The 23,478-nt window shown below is 45.3% G+C and overlaps 1 protein-coding gene across 1 annotated transcript in view; it reads right to left on the minus strand.

Moving 5' to 3' along the window:
• The window catches only part of LOC311142811 (rho GTPase-activating protein 26-like), a 137,096-nt gene extending 113,862 nt beyond the window's left edge, over window positions 1-23,234 (minus strand). Inside the window, exon 1 of the mRNA XM_084178501.1 lies at window positions 22,698-23,234. Within this exon, the coding sequence (XP_084034627.1) occupies window positions 22,698-22,851 (154 nt within the window). The 5' untranslated portion in view covers window positions 22,852-23,234. The remainder of the gene's footprint in view (window positions 1-22,697) is intronic.
• Between the last annotated feature and the right edge of the window lie 244 nt (window positions 23,235-23,478).

A 23,478-nucleotide genomic window follows, 5' to 3' on the forward strand; every position in this document is an offset into this window, starting at 1 on the left:
GACTGCAGAGAGGGACTAGGGTCGAAGGTGGAAGGTGGTAGGATGGAAGACTGCAGAGAGGGACTAGGGTGGAAGGTGGTAGGATGGAAGACTGCAGAGAGGGACTAGGGTGGAAGGTGGTAGGATGGAAGACTGCAGAGAGGGACTAGGGTGGAAGGTGGTAGGATGGAAGACTGCAGAGAGGGACTAGGGTGGAAGGTGGTAGGATGGAAGACTGCAGAGAGGGACTAGGGTGGAAGGTGGTAGGATGGAAGACTGCAGAGAGGGACTAGGGTGGAAGGTGGTAGGATGGAAGACTGCAGAGAGGGACTAGGGTGGAAAGTGGTAGGATGGAAGACTGCAGAGAGGGACTAGGGTGGAAAGTGGTAGGATGGAAGACTGCAGAGGGAGTAGGGTAGAAGGTGGTAGGATAGAAGGCTGCAGAGAGGAAGTAGGGTGGTAGGGGTTAGTGTGGTGAAGGGTAGGATGGAAAGCTGTTGGGTGGAAGAGTGGGGAGGCGTTAAGGTGTTGGTAGGTAACCATCTGTCATCTCCATAGGTTACTCTGACAGGGAGTAGCTGACAAAAATAATGAGCTGAGCACTGCTACTGCTGGAGTTACATAAAATGGTGTAGCATGTCACGTATGTCACTGTGTACCATGATAAGCGATGTGCTGCATGCCGGTAATACCACCCTCCTTCTAGATGGAGTCAAATTACAGTTATGACATCATGGCTATCATATTCCCATATCATGTTCTCAGACAGGGATGCTCTTTCCCATATAGATGTCCCTATAGAGCTCACCAGCTTGTAGTCCTAATAACCGGATATGAGTTACCTCTGGTTCGTTCAGCCATTCCTATGGGGAAAATGAAATAGGAAAGAAAAGGGTTTTGGGATAAAAGCTGGAAGTAAGGTCTGAGGTTAACACAGGTTTAGGAGATCTTATACATTTTGTTCTATGAGATAATAGCAGTCAGTTAACATGACCTTTATGAATAATAAAGCCTTTTTAATCACATAAATGCGTCAAAATTCACAAAAAGTGATGTTAGCTGATTATCTCATAGAACAACATTTATAAGATCTCCTAATCCTGTATTTACCATAGACCCTATTTTCGGTGTTTATCCAAAAACCCTACAAAAACACCATTCATCCAACGAACCATGGCGGAGTTAGTGCCTACAAAAAGACGCCATTACTATTTCTCTCTATATCATTCCAGACAGTGTCTGTGCCTGGTGGCAACACTCATTAAGGTTGTGGCTGTATCTGAGGGGTCACCTACCCATCGCCCCATTCTCTGTGTCTTGGACTGCTCATTGTGCTGTAACCAGCGGCTCAGACAGACTGTTGACAGAGTGAAACAAGAGACTAGAACTCAGAGAAAGGGAGGCTAGAACTCTGCAGTCAATGCCTCTGGTTAATTATTCAACATCCCCACCACTTCTCTCTCCACACAACCACTTCTCTATTCAACCACTTTACAGTCACCCACCCCCACAATGGTCATAACACTCTTACAATACATCACAATGTGCAGCAGAGCTCTGGGTGTATCTGACCAAGCTGCGTGCTTTCTAAATCATCCCAACACACTGTTTTTATTCCCTAGTTATTATATTAAACCAAAGAGGTATAGAGGGGCTGTCATAGGGCAATAATAGTTATTTATTAGTGGAGTGTAAACCAAACCCGTGGCGTGAGCCTGCAGAATTCTCTGCTCAGAGAAGAATGCACTCCATTCTGTTAGCAGGGGGAGAGAGTGAGAGTGAACAGGGGAGAAGGAACGTCTGGCTCCATATTACCACAGCGCTGCTCGTGCTTCAGTGTTATAAAAATAACACACATTCTAGTAACCATTAAAGGCTTGCCCTGGATAACACTTATTAATGTATGTATGTATGTAAGGTCACTGGCTCTCATGAAAAGACAGTAACGTTTCTGATGCAGGATCTAGAAAAAGGGGAAACTGGACTTCCAGGATTTCTCACGTTCGAGACTTGGAACGCAAGACTAGAGACAGAAAAAGAGGGGAGGGAAACAGAACGGGGGAAAAGAGAATGAAAGAATGAGAGAGAGACACCAGCCCTTGGGGTCTGTCCCTTCTCTCTTTCTCTGGTAGAGTGGAACACTGGCTTTTCTGTCCCACTGCCTTCCTCTCTCCATCTTCTCTGCTCCCTCTCTCCATCTCCTCCCGCTCCGCCCCCTCTCTGACCCTCATGGAGTGGACAGCAGCAGCAGCAGCAGACACAGGCCTCTCTTCAGCAGACACAGGCCTCTCTTCAGCAGACACAGGCCTCTCTTCAGCAGACACAGGCCTCTCTTCAGCAGACACAGGCCTCTCTTCAGCAGACACAGGCCTCTCTTCAGCAGACACAGAGCCCACTGACTGCAATGGGAGAAAAAGCCTGCCCATACAATGACCTCCATTCATACAGGGGGAGGGGAGGGAGAATCACACAGACCACAGGCCGCTGCCACCAGCCTTGTATTGGGAGGGAGGGAGGGCAGTACACCTGTCCTCAGGCCTGTGGAGGGGTGCATACTGACAGGCTATAAGGTGATGATGATGGTCTACTGACAGCATGGCGGGAGAGTGAATCAGCAGAAGGACCACAATTTACTATAGTAACTGATGTTAGTGTGCCACAAAAAAACACTCAAAATGACACTAAATGTCTTGTTTTAGACGCCCATGTTAGTTATATGGGCACTGATATCAACTACTACATTCTAGTCATCCAACATGTGTGTCATATCCTGGTATTCTCACAGATTGTCAAGGTGAAACTCATTTGAAACTCTCCAATGTTCCAGGTTTCAGTGCCCGGCAGATGATATGGAGAGAACTAGGGCTGACCCCATTTAGTTTACTATTTGGTCGATAGGCTGTTGGTCGGCCGATCATTTTTTAGTCGAGCAGTTCTAAAACAAAAAAAACCATTATGGCACGTCTTGATTGACGCCTGTCTGAGTGGACTAATCCATTGTTGAGGACGTGGGGATAGCACACCAATTCACACGTTAATTCCCATAATTTCTAATCTACAATGTTTGTTTGGTTACCGTAATTTCTGTTAATGTATTCAATATATTATTATTACAGTATTTTACAGTTCTCATTGTCGGAGTGGACACGTTGTTTGCAGAGCGCACAACCTAGGCTACACCTGTGGGAAACAAGTTTTGGTTTATTTCATTCCATTTCCGAGTTGTCAATTTATTCATTGTGTTTTGTTTGGAGCGCTCCTGTCAATGTTGAGTAAGGACGCGCACCTGATTACGCATAGAAGTAAGGCTAGGCTACCTGGCCTGCACGCAACTGTAGGCTTATTTGGGGATGTCTGATAGTATTTCTGATTGTCTTAACTCACCACCACTAATAAGTTGTGGAGCTTCTCAAAGTAATTTTTTCTTCACCTCAACCAGCAAGTAAACGAAGTCTGTTTTTACATCCATTGAGAATGACAATAGCTCCTCAATGTAGCCTATTTGAAAAATCTTTCCAGTTCTCTTCCTTTCGATAACCACCACTCGGTGTTAACCATGACTTATCCCTTGCGCAAATAGCCTACAGCTGTGTCTGTCCGGAACTCACTGGCAGAAGTTTGTACAAGCTTCAGGCTGGACTAAGTTGATAGTTGATACAATGTTTTGAGTTCCTTGCAGACAGGCCATGCGTAGTCAATGTGATTTATTTTTATCAGGACATTTTCTACCTGCAGGCTGCAATGTATTTATTTGTTGGCTTTATGTAGGCTATTTTTACATAGTTGGCAATGGCAGAAGTTACGTTTAGATATGTATAATTTTCATTTAGATTTAGATAGGATGACTTTATTATAAAATAAATGAAACTGTTCAGCGAAAATGTTCATATGAACATTATAACTGGCACGCAGATCAGAAATGGTAAGATAAATTGGCACTCCAAATAGAAAAGGTTGCCGACCCCTGGTGTAGCCTTTGGATAAGGGCGTCTGCTAAATGACTAAAATGTAAAATGTATTACCAGCAACTTCGGGAGAGTAATGGCAGAATCTGTGAAGGCCAGCAGCAGCGTGAGGTCGGAAAACAGGTTTTTTTCTTGATCTCTGGCTCCCTCTTGAGTAATTTGTGTCTTAATTATTTAATTACAGTGCTTAAAGCATCAGACAAGCTCAGTAGCCTACATATAGTTTATTTTATTAAAACACATAGGGTGTGTCTATACGTGGAAAAATACAATTTTAAACATTTCGACCAGTCGATTTCTTTTGGGTCAGGGACACCCCGAGATAGAACACTGAAAACTTTTCTAGAATACACTCAATATTATTAGCAGGGGGAGAGAGTGAGAGTGAACAGGGGAAAAGGAACGTCTGGCTCCATATTACCACAACGCTGCTCGTGCTTCAGTGTTATAAAAATAACACACATTCTAGTAACCATTAAAAAGCTGGATAACACGTAATGTATGTAAGGCCACTGGCTCTCATGAAAAGACAGTAACGTTTCTGATGCAGGACCTAGAAAAAGAGGAACCTGGACTTCCAGGATTCCTCACATTCAAGACTTGGAACGCAAGACTAGCGACAAAACTGCATTCTCTTTCTTCCTGGAAACTACTATGAACAGGTTAAATACAATTCTCTAAAAACAGGCTAGTTGGTTTAGCCACGGAAAAAGACAGGAACCTTCCCACTAGCCATGATTGGCTGAGATAATAGATGGGCTGGACATGCCGGGAGATGAGTTTGGATTGGTCTGCCATGTAGCACGCTTCTGTCTATAATGTGAGCTGCTCAGTGTTGATAGTCCTTTCTACCGCAGCGTTTCTGAAAGATATAACGTTAGCCATCGAGAACTACCAAAGTTTTGCTACTTTTCTCAACAACATTGATGCCCTGAATTTAGCAGGCGCTATCGACAGATCAGTTGGAAAAAGTTGTGATGGGCTGCTTTCTGCGCACGGCACGGTCAGTGTGAACCGGAGTGACTTTACACAATGCTGGCCAAACAAGATGTACAGTGGGGAGAACAAGTATTTGATACACTGCCGATTTTGCAGGTTTTCCTAAAATCCAGAAAATCACATTGTATGATTTTAAAGTAATTAATTTGCATTTTATTGCATGACATAAGTATTTGATACATCAGAAAAGCAGAACTTAATATTTGGTACAGAAACCTTTGTTTGCAATTACAGAGATCATACGTTTCCTGTAGGTCTTGACCAGGTTTGCACACACTGCAGCAGGGATTTTGGCCCACTCCTCCATACAGACCTTCTCCAGATCCTTCAGGTTTCGGGGCTGTCGCTGGGCAATACGGGCTTTCAGCTCCCTCCAAAGATTTTCTATTGGGTTCAGGTCTGGAGACTGGCTAGGCCACTCCAGGACCTTGAGATGCTTCTTACGGAGCCACTCCTTAGTTGCCCTGGCTGTGTGTTTCGGGTCGTTGTCATGCTGGAAGACCCAGCCACGACCCATCTTCAATGCTCTTACTGAGGGAAGGAGGTTGTTGGCCAAGATCTCGCGATACATGGCCCCATCCATCCTCCCCTCAATACGGTGCAGTCGTCCTGTCCCCTTTGCAGAAAAGCATCCCCAAATAATTATGTTTCCACCTCCATGCTTCACGGTTGGGATGGTGTTCTTGGGGTTGTACTCATCCTTCTTCTTCCTCCAAACACGGCGAGTGGAGTTTAGACCAAAAAGCTCTATTTTTGTCTCATCAGACCACATGACCTTCTCCCATTCATCCTCTGGATCATCCAGATGGTCATTGGAAAACTTCAGACGGGCCTGGACATGTGCTGGCTTGAGCAGGGGGACCTTGCGTGCGCTGCAGGATTTTTATCCATGACGGCGTAGTGTGTTACTAATGGTTTTCTTTGAGACTGTGGTCCCAGCTCTCTTCAGGTCATTGACCAGGTCCTGCCGTGTAGTTCTGGGCTGATCCCTCACCTTCCTCATGATCATTGATGCCCCACGAGGTGAGATCTTGCATGGAGCCCCAGACCGAGGGTGATTGACCGTCATCTTCAACTTCTTCCATTTTCTAATAATTGCGCCAACAGTTGTTGCCTTCTCACCAAGCTGCTTGCCTATTGTCCTGTAGCCCATCCCAGCCTTGTACAGGTCTACAATTTTATCCCTGATGTCCTTACACAGCTCTCTGGTCTTGGCCATTGTGGAGAGGTTGGAGTCTGTTTGATTGAGTGTGTGGACAGGTGTCTTTTATACAGGTAACGAGTTCAAACAGGTGCAGTTAATACAGGTAATTAGTGGAGAACAGGAGGGCTTGTTAAAGAAAAACGAACAGGTCTGTGAGAGCCGGAATTCTTACTGGTTGGTAGGTGATCAAATACTTATGTCATGCAATAAAATGCAAATTAATTACTTAAAAATCATACAATGTAATTTTCTGGATTTTTGTTTTAGATTCCATCTCTCACAGTTGAAGTGTACCTATGATAAAACGTACAGACCTCTACATGCTTTGTAAGTAGGAAAACCTGCAAAATCGGCAGTGTATCAAATACTTGTTCTCCCCACTGTAGCTACAAACAAAACTGAGTTACATGGTTCCAGTCTGCCATGAAGCGTTCATCCATGTATACGGGTAAGAGTCTAGCTACATTTTCAGATATTATATGTTTCAAATTTTGTCCAAAAGTCGTTTGCAAGTTAAAACGTACTGTTAGCTAGCTAGCGAACATTAGCTTGCTGGCTCGATAGCTAACATTACATGTATGATCTGTGTAGCAATATTATTAGAATCAGAAATTAATTTGCATTGCTAGTTATAGCCTAATGTTAGCTAGCTAACATTGAACCTAACTGGTTAGCGTTAGCTACCTGCAGATTCATACTACAGCTATGACAATGTTTGCATTGGTAGTAGTATGAGTTGGGATTATGCCAGTTAATTGTTTAGCTAGCTAGCTAGCTAGCTACATGTCTAAACAAAAGACTCCACTTCGTGTGTCTGGGGGTGATTACGGCCATCTATTGTATTTCATGAACATGTGTACATGTCTAGACAATAGTGACCCATCCACTTAGCTAGATGTGGCTGGGGGGTGGTTATATCATTTATTTCACATGACCCATCAATTTAGACAAGTGTGTCTGGGTAAGCGTAATCTAATAATGATAAAATATTTATACATTACTTTTATCTGGACACTTTCTGTTTTTGATATTGCTACTACGCAAGTAACCATTTCACTGTAGTGTTACAGCTTCTGTATCCTGTGCATGTGACAAATAAACTTAGATTTTATTTGATATAGTGTTTGTTTACCAGAGACGGTAATGTGAAGAACAACATGACCTGCACCAAAGTCAGATTAGGATATGGGCCAAGGACTAGATACAAATGTTTTTTTACCTGGAGTTTTTCCCTTATTGTAAGCTACTACTTTTGCCACTTTTAGTCTTGAAATCTTTGGTTGTTTACTACACTATTCACTCTGTTTGGCACATGGCCTCACATGTAAATCCTTAAAGAGATGGGTGGGGCTAAAGCTTAAGAGGGTATGAACGATGCTGAACGGGCGTAGACAAAGAAGAGCTTTCCAGTAGGTGTACCAAAACATTCAAGGGCCATTTTCTCAAAAGTGGTGTTACAAGTTTAACAACTTTCAAAGCAGAATTAGTTTCCCATTGTTCATCAAATGCAGTGTATGATATACAATTGTCTAGCTCTGAGTCTATACTTTTATCCAATGTAAAAAAAACACAATTTAACATTTTGCTACATATGACCGAATCCAGGTGGTGGGTGACATATGGGCAATTCCAGGGTAATGGAATTGGGCTGAGACTTAGATTTATCGCTTTAAAATGTATGCCAAACAAAAACACTATGCACAATGACTACTTTTAAGAATTTACACAGTAAATTAACACAAAACACATGTACTGGAAAACCAAACTTTGTATCTGGAAAAATAATGGGAAAGGGATAGCTTCTTCAGGAGATCAATGATCATAGCAATGAAACATGACAGATTTGCATGTCTTCACTAACAAACTTGACATTCTTAAAAGAGACAGTGTACAATTTTCAATGTAATGCATCTCAATAGGAAACAATGTTTTTACACATTGTAGAAACCTAATATTCCACAAATGTCTTCAGAATTTCAATGACAGGTATTTGTATCAACGTTTTAGCTTTTATAATAAACAGATGTATGTATAGGGTTACATGTTTGTTTCTAGGGTTACGTAGCTAGAATTCATATAGGCTCATTAAAGGCTGTATCTCAATCAATTACAAATAAATAAATAAAATGTGCTACCAATGAAAAATGTTAATTTACAGCCCTAGCTCTGTTTAGGATTTCCACCTTGTTCCTTCTTTAGGACGACATAGTAGCAGTCAGATAACCTCCAGGAGATTGTAAACAGGCCTTCCTCCTTCAGCACTTCCCTGTTCCTGACCTGCACTGTTCTATTCCCACAATCTTTTATGATGCTGCCACAGCAAGAGAATGATGGAAGTCAACACATAGATGCAATCAATGTGTAACAAAGCACAAAGTACAGCAACAGCAGTAGCATCCAACCTGGATGACATACAGCACAGTCTCTATACATACAGCACAGTCTCTATATGACAATATCCTGAATGACCCTAGCCTACCCTTGGTGTTGCAACACGACTACACAGTACATCTGTATAGTGTCCCTGACACTCAGAATATAAAAGCAGCTACTTATCAGTGTAACTGTGACTTATCTCACGACACACACAAACAAGTATTCCCTTAGACAGGCTGCATGAGGGAACGCTTAGTCTACACACTCATGCCTTTCTCTATCAGCTAGTCCAGTAAGGGTTCTTTTTTTTTTTTCAAACTTTCAGATTTACAGCAAGAGGCCTGAAGCAGGAATGACTGGGATCATGGTAGCTGTCATGGCGAGATAATTTTCCTAACCTGCCACGTAAATTCTCCTAACCTGCTGCGTAAATAATGAGAGTGCAGCCAATGTCTATGAGTGTACAGTGGGGGAAGAAAAGTATTTAGTCAGCCACCAATTGTGCAAGTTCTCCCACTTAAAAAGATGAGAGAGGCCTGTAATTTTCATCATAGGTACACGTCAACTATGACAGACAAAATGAGTAGAAAAAAAATCCAGAAAATCACATTGTAGGATTTTTAATGAATTTATTTGCAAATGGTGGAAAATAAGTATTTGGTCAATAACAAAAGTTTCTCAATACTTTGTTATATACCCTTTGTTGGCAATGACACAGGTCAAACGTTTTCTGTAAGTCTTCACAAGGTTTTCACACACTGTTGCTGGTATTTTGGCCCATTCCTCCATGCAGATCTCCTCTAGAGCAGTGATGTTTTGGGGCTGTCGCTGGGCAACACAGACTTTCAACTCCCTCCAAAGATTTTCTATGGGGTTGAGATCTGGAGACTGGCTAGGCCACTCCAGGACCTTGAAATGCTTCTTACGAAGCCACTCCTTCGTTGCCCGGGCGGTGTGTTTGGGATCATTGTCATGCTGAAAGACCCAGCCACGTTTCATCTTCAATGCCCTTGCTGATGGAAGGAGGTTTTCACTCAAAATCTCACGATACATGGCCCCATTCATTCTTTCCTTTACACGGATCAGTCGTCCTGATCCCTTTGCAGAAAAACAGCCCCAAAGCATGATGTTTCCACCCCCATGCTTCACAGTAGGTATGGTGTTCTTTGGATGCAACTCAGCATTCTTTGTCCTCCAAACACAACGAGTTGAGTTTTTACCAAAAAGTTATATTTTGGTTTCATCTGACCATATGACATTCTCCCAATCCTCTTCTGGATCATCCAAATGCACTCTAGCAAACTTCAGACGGGCCTGGACATGTACTGGCTTAAGCAGGGGGACACGTCTGGCACTGCAGGATTTGAGTCCCTGGTGGCGTAGTGTGTTACTGATGGTAGGCTTTGTTACTTTGGTCCCAGCTCTCTGCAGGTCATTCACTAGGTCCCCCCGTGTGGTTCTGGGATTTTTGCTCACCGTTCTTGTGATCATTTTGACCCCACGGGGTGAGATCTTGCGTGGAGCCCCAGATCGAGGGAGATTATCAGTGGTCTTGTATGTCTTCCATTTCCTAATAATTGCTCCCACAGTTGATTTCTTCAAACCAAGCTGCTTACCTATTGCAGATTCAGTCTTCCCAGCCTGGTGCAGGTCTACAATTTTGTTTCTGGTGTCCTTTGACAGCTCTTTGGTCTTGGCCATAGTGGAGTTTGGAGTGTGACTGTTTGAGGTTGTGGACAGGTGTCTTTTATACTAATAACAAGTTCAAACAGGTGCCATTAATACAGGTAACGAGTGGAGGACAGAGGAGCCTCTTAAAGAACAAGTTACAGGTCTGTGAGAGCCAGAAATCTTGCTTGTTTGTAGGTGACCAAATACTTATTTTCCACCATAATTTGCAAATAAATTCATTAACAATCCTACAATGTGATTTTCTGGAGAGAAAAAAATCTCATTTTGTCTGTCATAGTTGACGTGTACCTATGATGAAAATTACAGGCCTCTCTCATCTTTTTAAGTGGGAGAACTTGCACAATTGGTGGCTGACTAAATACTTTTTTCCCCCACTGTATGTATGAACAAACCATATGGAGAAATCAAATCACATTTTATTTGTCACATGCGCCGACTACAATAGGTGTAGACCTTACTGTGAAATGCTTACAAGCCCTTAACCAACAATGCAGTTAAGAACATATTTACTAAATAAACTAAAAAGTTACACAATAAAATAACAATAATGAGGCTATAAATACAGGGGGTACCGGTACCGAGTCAATGTGCGGGGGTACAGGTTAGTCGAGGTAATTGAGGTAATACGTACATGTAGGTAGGGGTAAAGTGACTATGCATAGATAATAAACAGCGGTGTAAAAAAAGGGGGGGTCAATCCAAATAGTCCGGGTGGCCATTTGATTAACTGTTCAGCAGTCTTATGGCTTGGGGGTAGAATCTGTTAAGGAGCCTTTTGGACCTAGACTTGGCTCTCCGGTACCGCTTGCCGTGCGGTAGCAGAGAGAACAGTCTATGACTAGGGTGGCTGGAGTCTTTGGCAATTTTCATGGCTTTCCTCTGACACCGCCTGGTATAGAGGTCCTGGATGGCAGGAAGCTTGGCCCCAGTGTCAGGTGGCGACGGTGAAATGCGGTAGGCGAAGTCAAACGCAGGACACAGAGCTTACTGGAAACGTACTTTACTTGAAAGTAACCAGAGAAGAAAACCATCTCCATACAAGGAGGAAAACAACCCGCACACTAACACTGCCGAAGACGAATACAATAACACACAACACACAATGCACGACAGAGGGTTAAATAGGGGAAACAATACAACATAATGGGGAACAGGTGTACACAATCAGGACAAAACAAGTCAAACACCGAAACATAGATCGGTGGCAGCTAGTACTCCGGGGACGACGAACGCCGAAACCTGCCTGAGCAAGGAGGAGGAGCAGCCTCGGCTGATTCCGTGACAGTACCCCCCCCCCTTGACTCGCGGCTCCAGCCGTGCGCCGACCCCGGCCTCTGGGACGGCCAGGAGGACGCGGAGCAGGGCGAGTCGGATGACTCCGGTGGAAGTCCCTCAACATGGAGGGATCTAGAATGTCCCTCCTGGGGACCCAGCACTGTTCCTCCGGACCGTACCCCTCCCACTCCACGAGATACTGCAGGCCCCCCGTCCGACGCCTCGAATCCAAGATGGAATGGACTGAGTATGCCGGAGCCCCCTCGATGTCCAACGGGGGCGGAGGAGCCTCTCGTACCTCATTCTCCTGGAGTGGACCAGCCACCACTGGCCTGAGGAGAGACACATGGAACGAGGGGTTAATGCGATAATACCTGGGCAGTTGTAACCTATAACATACCTCGTTCAATCTCCTCAGGACTTTAAAGGGCCCCACAAACCGCCGACCCAGCTTCCGGCAGGGCAGGCGAAGGGGCAGGTTTCGGGTCGAGAGCCAGACCCGGTCTCCCGGTGCATACACCGGAGCCTCACTGCGGTGGCGATCGGCGCTCGCCTTTTGATGCCTGATGGCCCGCTGCAGATGGACGTGCGCAGCGTTCCAAGTTTCTTCCGAGCGCCGAAACCACTCGTCCACCGCAGGGGCTTCGGTCTGGCTCTGATGCCAAGGTGCCAGAACCGGCTGATACCCTAACACACTGGAAAGGCGTAAGGTTAGTGGACGAATGGCGGAGGGAGTTTTGGGCTATCTCTGCCCAGGGAATATATCCCGACCACTCCTCTTGCCGGTCATGGCAATATGACCTCAGAAACCTACCCACATCCTGGTTAACTCTCTCCACCTGCCCATTACTCTCGGGGTGAAAACCTGAGGTAAGGCTAATCGAGATCCCCAGACGTTCCATAAATGCCCTCCAGACTCTAGAGGTGAACTGGGGACCCCGATCAGACACTATATCCTCAGGCACCCCATAGTGCCGGAAGACGTGTGTAAACAGGGCCTCAGCAGTTTGTAGGGCAGTAGGGAGACCTGGCAGGGGAATGAGACGGCAGGCTTTAGAAAACCGATCCACAACGACCAAGATCGTAGTGTTCCCCTGGGAGGGGGGAAGGTCCGTGACAAAATCTACCGATAGGTGAGACCACGGCCGTTGTGGAACGGGTAGGGGTTGTAACTTCCCCCTGGGCAGGTGTCTAGGTGCCTTACACTGGGCGCACACAGAGCAGGAGGACACATAAACCCTCACGTCCTTAGCTAAGGTTGGCCACCAGTACTTCTCACTAAGGCAGTGCACTGTCCGACCAATACCCGGATGACCGGTCGCGAACCTCGAGCGGCACGTACCTCCGACCCTCTGGACACTGTGGAGGAGTAGGGTCGGAACGTAATGCCTGCTCAATTTCCGCATCCACCTCCCACACCACCGGTGCCACTAAGCAAGACTCCGGGAGTATGGGAGTGGGCTCAATGGACCTCTCCTCTGTGTCATATAGTCGGGACAGGGCGTCTGCCTTAGCGTTCTGGGACCCTGGTGTATAGGTGAGCTTAAATACAAAACGGGAAAGAAACATTGACCACCTTGCCTGGCGAGGATTCAGCCTCCTCGCTGCCCGGATGTACTCCAGGTTACGATGGTCAGTCAGAATGAGAAAAGGGTGTTTAGCCCCCTCAAGCCAATGTCTCCACACCTTCAGGGCTTGAACCACAGCCAGCAGCTCCCTATCCCCCACGTCATAATTGCGCTCCGCCGGACTGAACTTCTTAGAATAGAAAGCACAGGGGCGGAGTTTAGGTGGCGTACCCGAGCGCTGAGACAGCACAGTGCCGATCCCAGCCTCGGAAGCGTCCACCTCCACCTGGAATGCCAAAGAGGGATCCGGATGCGCCAGCACCGGAGCCGAGGTAAACAGGTCCTTCAGACGTTTAAACGCCCTGTCCGCCTCAGCTGACCACTGCAGGCGCACCGGACCCCCCTTTAGCAGAGAGGTAATGGGAGCTGCTACCTGTCCAAAGCCCCGGATAAACCTCCGGTAGTAATTGGCAAAACCCAAGAAGCGCTGCACCTCCTTTACCGTGGTGGGAGTCTGCCAATTAGGCACAGCAGAAACGCGGTCAATCTCCATCTCTACCCCTGACGCGGACAACCGATGTCCCAGAAAGGAGATGGACTCCTGGAAGGACAGACATTTCTCCGCCTTCGCATACAGGTCATGCTCCAACAGTCTACCAAGCACTCGACGCACCAGGGACACATGCTCGGCTCGTGTAGCGGAATATATTAGAATGTCATCAATATATACCACAACACCCTGTCCATGCAAGTCCCGGAAAATCTCGTCCACAAATGATTGGAAGACTGAAGGAGCATTCATTAACCCGTATGGCATGACGAGGTACTCATAGTGACCCGAGGTGGTACTGAATGCGGTCTTCCACTCATCTCCCTCCCTAATGCGCACCAGGTTGTACGCGCTCCTAAGATCCAATTTTGTGAAGAATCGCGCCCTGTGTAATGACTCATATTAGCAATCAGAGGGAGAGGATAGCTGTATTTGATGGTGATCTGATTTAGACCACGGTAATCAATACACGGGCGTAAACCCCCATCCTTCTTTTTCACAAAAAAAGATACTCGAGGAAGCAGGGGAAGTAGACGGCCGTATGTAACCCTGTCTCAAAGATTCGGTGACGTAGGTTTCCATAGCGGCCGTCTCCTCCTGAGACAGAGGATACACGTGACTACGTGGAAGCGCAGCACCTACCTGGAGGTTTATCGCACAATCCCCCTGTCGATGAGGTGGTAATTGAGTCGCCTTCTTCTTACTGAATGCGAGAGCCAAATCGGCAAACTCAGGTGGAATATGCAAGGCGGGAACTTGGTTCGGGCTTTCCACCGTCGTTGCCCCTACGGAAACGCCTACACACCGCCCAGTACACTGATCAGACCATCCCTGGAGAGCTCTCTGCTGCCATGAAATGTTGGGGTCATGAGCTGTTAACCAGGGAAGCCCCAACACCACGGGAAACGGAGGAGAATCAATCAAATACAAACGTACTATCTCCTCATGACCCTCCTGCGTTTTCATCCGGAGAGGCGCCGTGACCTCCCTAATCAACCCAGACCCCAACGGGCGGCTATCTAGGGCATGAATGGGGAAGGGCACATCAACAGGTACGATAGAAATCCCTAACTTATAGGTGAACTGGCGATCAATGAAATTCCCAGCTGCGCCTGAATCTACTAGCGCCTTATGCTGGGAGTGAGGAGAAACCTCTGGAAACACCACTTTAATACACATATGATCAGCAGAGAGCTCTGGGTGAGTTGGGTGCCTACTCACCTGGAATGACTCATCAGTGCGTCGCCCACTGCCTCGATTCCTAGGAGACCCTCCCCAGCACCGACCAGCAGTGTGTCCTCTGCGGCCACAGTTGGTGCAGGGGACGGCCTCCCTCCTGGTCTCCCTAGCACCAGCACCCCCGAGCTCCATAGGGGTCGGCTCGGAAGTGCTGGGGGATGGAATGGACGGCCCCGAATCCGGACGTCCGCGGGTAGCCAACAGGGTATCCAGGCGAATCGACATGTCCACCAGTTGGTCAAAGCTGAGGTTGGTGTCCCTGCAGGCTAATTCCCGACGCACGTCCTCCCTCAGGCTGCATCTGTAGTGGTCGATGAGGGCCCTCTCATTCCATCCCATGTTGGCTGCTAGCGTCCGGAAGTCCAGCGTGAACTCCTGCGCGCTCCTCCTCCCCTGTCTAAGGTGGAATAGACGCTCACCCGCCGCTTTACCCTCTGGGGGATGATCGAATACTGCCCGGAAGCGGCGGGTGAACTCCGCATAGCTGAACGTAGCGGCGTCTATCCCACCCCATTCGGCGTTGGCCCATTCCAGCGCCTTGCCGGACAGACAGGAGATGAGGGCGGACACGCTCTCGTATCCCGAGGGCGCCGGGTGAATGGTTGCTAGGTAGAGTACAACCTGGAGTAGGAAACCCTGACACCCAGCCGCGGTGCCATCATAAGCCCTCGGGAGCGAGAGCCGAATCCCACTGGACTCCGGAGATAGACCGATGGGTATGGCTGATGGTGGTGGTATCGTAGGATGAGGTGTGGGCAAACCTCCACTCTCCCATCGCCTCAAGGTGTCCATCACCCCTTGGATGGTGGTACCCAGGTGCTGGATCACGGCCTCTTGTTGGGTTACACGCTCCTCCAGTGCTCCCCTGAGCGCGGACGATCCTGCTGACTCCATCGGAAGGTGTGTTATTCTGTCAGGTGGCGACGGTGAAATGCGGTAGGCGAAGTCAAACGCAGGACACAGAGCTTACTGGAAACATACTTTACTTGAAAGTAACCAGAGAAGAAAACCATCTCCATACAAGGAGGAAAACAACCCGCACACTAACACTGCCGAAGACGAATACAATGACACACAACACACAATGCACGACAGAGGGTTAAATAGGGGAAACAATACAACATAATGGGGAACAGGTGTACACAATCAGGACAAAACAAGTCAAACACCGAAACATAGATCGGTGGCAGCTAGTACTCCCGGGACGACGAACGCCGAAACCTGCTCGAGCAAGGAGGAGGAGCAGCCTCGGCTGATTCCGTGACACCCAGTGATGTACTGGGCCGTACGCACTACCCTCTGTAGCACCTTGCAGTCGGATGCCGAGCAGTTGCCATACCAGGCGGTGATGCAACCAGTCAGGATACATTTTACATTTTAGTCATTTAGCTCTTATCCAGAGCGACTTACATAAGCAATTAGGGTTAAGTGCCTTGCTTAAGGGCACATCGACAGATTTTTCACCTAGTCGGCTCGGGGATTAGAACCAGCGACCTTTCGGTTACTGGCACAACGCTCTTACCCACTAAGCTACCTGCCGCCCTACTCTCGATGGTGCAGCTGTAGAACCTTTTGAGGATCTGAGGACCCATGCTAAATCTTTTTCATACAGCTCTGTATTTAACAAAAGGTGAAGCATGGACCGAATGTCTCATGTACATTATTTCCGTCATTAAGAAGAAATAGGCTTATTTTCATTACAAATGGCCTAAAAATAAACTCCACATGCCGTATGTGTGAGTCCCACTTCCTCTTTCACGGTTAGGAGGCCAGAGTGGAGACCTGTTCAGAAACCGTCGCCTTTCACCAGATGGAAAGGCAATGACTTTAAAATGAACCAAACAGAACTGATCTATTATTTACAATTCCATTTTTCTCTGCGATTCCACCGCTCTTTTTAAATGTTCTCTTTAACTGTATCCCCTATTGACATTGTCATTGGGCCATCTTCAGTGCTTCCAGCACTTGTGCTCTCCTGCACAGAGAGAGAGAGAGAGAGAGGCCAGCTATGTTTCACTCACAACATGTATGTGAAGGCAGCTTGGAGGAAGTCCACCTGCACAAAACAAAATAGGCCTGAATTCATGGCAGGCAGGCTAGTGTGCAGGGTGTCATTTAAAAATCTTCCTAGCATGAAATAGTTCCCAATCTTTCTGATTGTGTTGTGATTGTGACGTCATGTTGTAAAAACAGGGCAGGCTCATGGTTAAGAATTTAAATAACACTAGCCTGGAGAAAAACTAACAGGAAGCGAATGTGGTGGAAATAACTATGTATTTAAATGGCACAGTTAACCAACATGTGCATACATGTTTATAGCCCATAGATATAATTAAAATTAGACTGGTGCATACCAGGGAAACAAGTTCCACATCCTTGTGAGTGGAAACACAAAGGAATAAGCCTGAACACAAAATGCTGAGTGACTATGCAATTATGAAGCATGTAACTGAATAAGGCTTCTAAAGCTCAAATATTTACCAGCTCTGTGTCCAACTGGATTGTGTTAGCTCATCTTGGTAGTATTTGTGAGCCAAAATAACCCAAACACATGATTGGACCATCTGAGTGTAATTGATGAAGTTCAGTTCTGCCAGTGTAGGTCAGGAGCATATCCTGACTAATGGCAATAATAGACAGAGCTGAGTGCTAGGTGCCCTAATTACCCCTCCTCTACGTCACTGCTTAAGGAATACCGCCCACGCAAACCCCCACCGACCCCCTTCCCCACACACACATGTATTTTCCTTTGTTCCCATCTGATGCATTCAACAGAATGTCCCGAGACCGAATGGCACCCCCCACTACTCCCTCCCTCCCTCCCTCCCTCCCTCCCTCTCTCCCAAAGGCAGACTGGAATAATGTGGCTTGAGTTTTTCTTTAGGGAGTCTCTGTTGTGAAAGGCAAGACACACACACAGAGACACACAGTTGAGCAGTTATTTATTCAATTGACTTATACTGGTGGGGATGAATGATTTCTGGGCTCTGAAGGTTTTGTAACGATGGACTCTGCATCGGCAGCCTGATGGTAGGAGTTGGTACTACTGGTTGAGTGGGTGTGTCAGGTCGGTGGTAATTCTCGCTCCTGCCCTCGCCACTCTCATACCATGAGACATCCATGTCTTCCTCACTGGGAAATGTAAACGGTTGAGTTTGATTTAATCTAAAATCTTCAAACAGGGTTGTCAAACTATTTTATAAATTTACATAAAAAAATTATTTATCAATTATCTAAAAACGGGTAAACTCATTTTTTGTTGTTGCTTATGTTGTAGTTTAGACCCTATTTTACATCATCTGATGTGTTTTTGGTGTGCCCGCCACCGGTTGATACCCAGCATGCTCTGGAATACAGGGTGGGTGTCATGTTTCGGCTGATAAATGTCCTCAAATGGGAATAAAATAGAAGGTCCACACATCAGATAATGTTGACTTGAATGGGAATATTAGTTGTTTTAAATTATACTGTAAATATTCCTTAGGAAATCTATTGAAATCATAGAAATATAGATAATAGAAAATACATTCCCATTTAAGTTGACATTGACGGTGGGTGGACCGGCGGCCATCTTTGTGGTAGTAATTGAAAATGTAAATGTAAATGGTGTACCAGCTAAATTGCAGTGGTCTGAAGGGATAGGTATATTCTATGATTTCTATTTCTATGATTGAAATGACACCCACCCTGTTTTCAAGACTATGCATGATGTGTCTCAACCGATGGCGGGCACAACACAAACCCCTAAGATGATGCAAATCATGGTCTAAGCTACAACATATGCGGAAATATAAAAAACATTACAATAACTGACATTAAAAGTAAAAAGAAATGATAAAATACTGTAGTTTGACAACCCTGTTTGTAAGCTTTAAAATGATATCAAACTCAACCGTTTATCTTTTCCACTGCAAAATGGGTCAACTTTCAGCACCTCTATCTCCTGAATGTTTTGGCATTCAGGTCCAAAATGTCACTTTCTAACCACTTCCATCATGGGAAAATATGTATAGAAAGTTTCATTCAAATCAAAAGGGGTGCGATCAAAAAGTGATTGAAATCAAATGGAATGACCCTACAGTCAGTGTCCCTTACAGAAAAACAAACATGTTTTTGGAACACTTCACATATGCAATTTCGCATGTGAAATCATGTCAAAACATGTGTTTTTGGAACATTTCACATGTGAAATCATGTCAAAACGTGTTTTTGGAACACTTCACATGAGATCATGTTTTCACGTGTAATTTCATGTTATCACATGTTGAGATTTTGCATCCCCATGTTGTCACATTTATTTCACATTTATTTGACATGAGATCATGTTTTTAACATTAGCATATGTGAAATTCATGTGGTTTTCCGTAAGGGGTGTGGTTGCTTTGGGCTCATCCATCACCAGAGCAGACAACTAGAGCTGGTCAATTACTATCATCACTACTCATAAATTAACTGGGAGACCTCCAAGCAGAGTGCACAGGAGAAAGGCCTAACTTCTGGTCTGGGGATTCCCACTCTGCTTCTTACAGGGTTAGAGATGCTTCTACAGGGGAACAAATGTTGAGGCAGTGAGTCACTTGTCAGGTTTGTTGGGGTCAACAAAGTTCAGTTACTTAGAACACAACATGGCTGAAAGCAAAGGCCGTTATTTAGAGCCTCTGTTTATAGGGACCTGTTTCTACAGCTGAACCTGGATGTTTAACGGCTACGTGAAAGAATGCAGCTACCATTTCACTTCCTCTTAGCTGCATTCACTTCACAACAATATAAACTAAACAAACACTGGCACCCTGTCCCCTATATAGTGCACTACTTTTATCCAGGGCCCATATATAGAATAGGGTGCCATTTGGGACACAACCGTCAGTATATCCTTGATTGTGAATGTGAGAAAATATCATTAAGAAAGTTTACATTAGCTACAGCTCAATTGGGTTGAGGTCGGGGGATTGTGGAGGCCAGGTCATCTGATGCAGCACTCCATCACTCTCCTTCTTGGTCAAATAGCCCTTACACAGCCTGGAGGTGTGTTGGGTCATTGTCCTGTTGAAAAACAAATGATAGTCCCACTAAGCCCAAACCAGATGGGATGGCGTATCGCTGCAGAATGCTGTGGTAGCCATGCTGGTTGAATTCTAAATAACTCACAGACAGTGTCACCAGCAAAGCATCCTCACACCATAACGCCTCCTCCTCCATGCTTCACGGTGGGAAATACACATGCGGAGATAATCCGTTCACCCACACCGCGTCTCACAAAGACATGGCGGTTGGAACCAAAAATCTCAAATTTGGACTCCAGACCAAAGGACACATTTCCACCAGTCTAATGTCCATTGCTACTGTTTCTTGGCCCAAGCAAGTCTCTTCTTCTTATTGGTGTCCTTTAGTAGTGGTTTATTTGCAGCAAAATCGACCATGAAGGCCTGATTCACACAGTCTCCTCTGAACAGTTGATGTTGAGATGCGTCTGTTACTTGAACTCCTTGAAGCATTTATTTGGGCTGCAATTTCTGAGGCTGGTAATTCTAATGAACTTATCCTTTGCAGCAGAGGTAACTCTGGGTCTTCCTTTCCTGTGGCGGTCTTCATAAGAGCCAGTTTTCATCATAGCGCTTGATGGTTTTTGCAACTGCACTTGAATAAACTTTGAAAGTTCTTAAAATGTTCTGGATTGACTGACCTTCATGTCTTAAAGTAATGATGCTTATTTGAGCTGTTCTTGCCATAATATGGACTTGGTCTTTTACCAAATAGGGCTATCTTCTGTATACCCCCCTACCTTGACACAACACAACTGATTGGCTCAAACGCATTAAGAAGGAAAGAAATTCCACAAATTAACTTTTAAGAAGGAAAACCTGTTAATTGAAATGCATTCGAGGTGACTACCTCATGAAGCTAGTTGAAAGAATGCCAATAGTGTACAAAGCTGTCATCAAGGCAAAGAGTGTCTATTTGAAGAATCTCAAATATAACATATTTGTTTAACACTTTTTTGGTTACTACATGATTCCATATGTGTTATATCATAGTGTTGATGTCTTCACTGTTATTCTACAATGTAGAAAATAGTAAGAAATAAAGAAAAACCTTTGAATGAGTAGGTGTGTCAAAACATTTGACTGGTAGTGTATATGCTTCTCAGTAATGTTCACATAAAAATACCCAAGAGGCCTGAAGCATCTTTCACCTCAGAAAACCCAATAACTTTGTCATTCTAGACGATGATGACTGCACACTAAAATTACAGAGCATGTGTGTGTTAGCTATGTTATTGTGACAGTGACATACAGTAGAAGGTGGACCAATCGCACGAGGTAAACTAAAGAACAGCTCCTTTCACACAAACCTGGTCCTCATTTTATCTCTGGGATACAGGTGGCAACCTTTAATGTCAATTGAGATATCAAAATATGCAGCCCCCACATCTGCAGAACAGCGCCAGTAAACCCTAATTTTGGTTAATTTGAGTGATTAAAAAGAATGTAATGTTTGAGGGCGGGGGTAAGAAGTTTCATCTGGATCTCTAATGACAGGTTGCCCTTTGCTTACAGAACATCCATCTTGCTCCGGGGGGCTGGCTGCCTGGCAGGCTGTTGACTACTGCTAGTGTTGGTGCTATGTGAAGTCTGTGACTGACTGTAGGATTGGCCACAGGAACCACACTCCAACCAACAGGATTGGGAAGCAGTAAATGACACTGATGTTAAGTGAAGAGTAGCCTAAAGCCTCTGGTGTAGTGTAAGGTTTACTTTCTCTCTGTGGTGAGTGGTGACATACGTATGTAGAGGTTACAAACATGTACTTGTTGTTGTGCCACCAGCAACCAGAACAAGGACAAAGCAAGGGGACTTGCCCAGAAGGTTAATTCTGGATTTAATTCACACAAAAGAAAGCTTCGAAATAACGTGAAAAGGGGTGCGATCTTGTCCAGAGCGACTTAAAGTAGTGAGTGCATACATTTTCATATTGTGTTTGTACTGGTCCCCTGTGGGAATCGAACCCACAACTCTGGCGTTGCAAGTGCCATGCTCTACCAACTGAGCTACACGGGATAATACACATCTAATATACAATTAAAACACATGGCATATTCCCTGTGATTCAGCAGCTACACAGCCAATTGTACCTACAACAGCTGACTATCCCTAACCCCAGTTCTCCTCTGACCTGGGACTAGGGGTCACTACGGGTCATTCAGTTTGATTTCTAGATGTCCCTGACAGACAAAAGCAGAATTATCCAGACCATTAATAGCAGCTGACTGGGCACTGTACAGAAGAGCATGGACTATCTGTTTACTGGCCTGTTTTGAACATCTATCATGAGTTAGCATGGAGCAGAAACGTCAGGTAATGTGTATAGTAGTGTAGTAACAGTGTGTGTCACATATGAGACAACAGTGGCTAAATGTAAACACTAGCTCTTGAACTTCACACTGACTGCCTGGTGATTGGTGAACATGGACTTTAGCTTGAGGCTTAATGCTACATTGTTCCAAATTCCATCTTCAACCAGCAAGCACCTGTCAAGTGTTCTACTGCCCTCTATCTGAACTGTCACTGATGACGTTCAATGACTAGGCTAAGTCCTTCATCTTAAAACCAACTAATTAGGCATGAAAAGATCAGGCAATTATGGAAATGATAAACATTACCATACAAACTTTATATATACAATATAGGCTACATTAAATCTAAAATCCACTTTAGGAACATTAGAGATCTATCACATTGGGCTCTATGATAGGGCAATGTCTTCATTCATAGTTGTTTGGGAATTTAGCTGGGCACAGAAGAGCAGTCATCATCACAATAAAGTACAAGATTGCAAATGGAATATCTTACTTTTCAGTGCTTGGATGAGCGCCTTCCCATCTTTGATTAGCTCTTTGATGAACTTGTTGGTCTTGTCCAGTTCCAGTTCGTGAGACTTTAATCTGTCTCGGAACTGGGGACTGTCCAGATAGCAGTCACTAAACTCCAGAGCGGGCAGTCCCATGTTTCCTCCCAGTCCACAGCACCCGAGGTCGGAGGAGGAAGAAATCGTTGACTGGTGATGTGCAATCCAATTAAGAAGGTAGCAGAACACAGAAAGTAACACTATGCAGATACCTGTCTACATTACACTACATAGCCAACGCAATCATCTTGCTTACAACATGCAGGCAGGCAAACGTGGATCTGCTTTATTTTAGCCTAGGACCAAACGATATCCCCCAAAAAATCTCACGCGAAAAACTGTGCTTGTATGGGAGGGAAGAGCTGAAAGAATATTCACTTCTTGGCTGTCAGCGATCCCAGGTAACCTGTGCATTCCTCATGACAACGTCATACTGGTCAGGAAAAGAGGAGGAAGGTAAAAGACAAAACGAGGCACGGTAGTTGCTGATTCTTCTCTGGGCGTTTTAAATGCAGAGCTTTCTCTCAAGCTTCGGCGTTCGTTCCATCTTACCAACCTACCCCGAAACAGATAATCCTATGATGGATGCAGCTCTAGACCAATAGCATTGCTCGGTTCCAAAACGGTCGAGTAGGGAAGGCGCACTACAGTTGCAGGAGATGCGTGCATAAAGGAAGGGTTGGTTGGTCAAGAACGCAGCGACGTCACTTTAAAGAGCGGGGAATT

This window comes from Coregonus lavaretus (assembly GCF_964263955.1).
Source record: "Coregonus lavaretus genome assembly, chromosome: 15".
Taxonomy (NCBI): Eukaryota; Metazoa; Chordata; class Actinopteri; order Salmoniformes; family Salmonidae; genus Coregonus; species Coregonus lavaretus.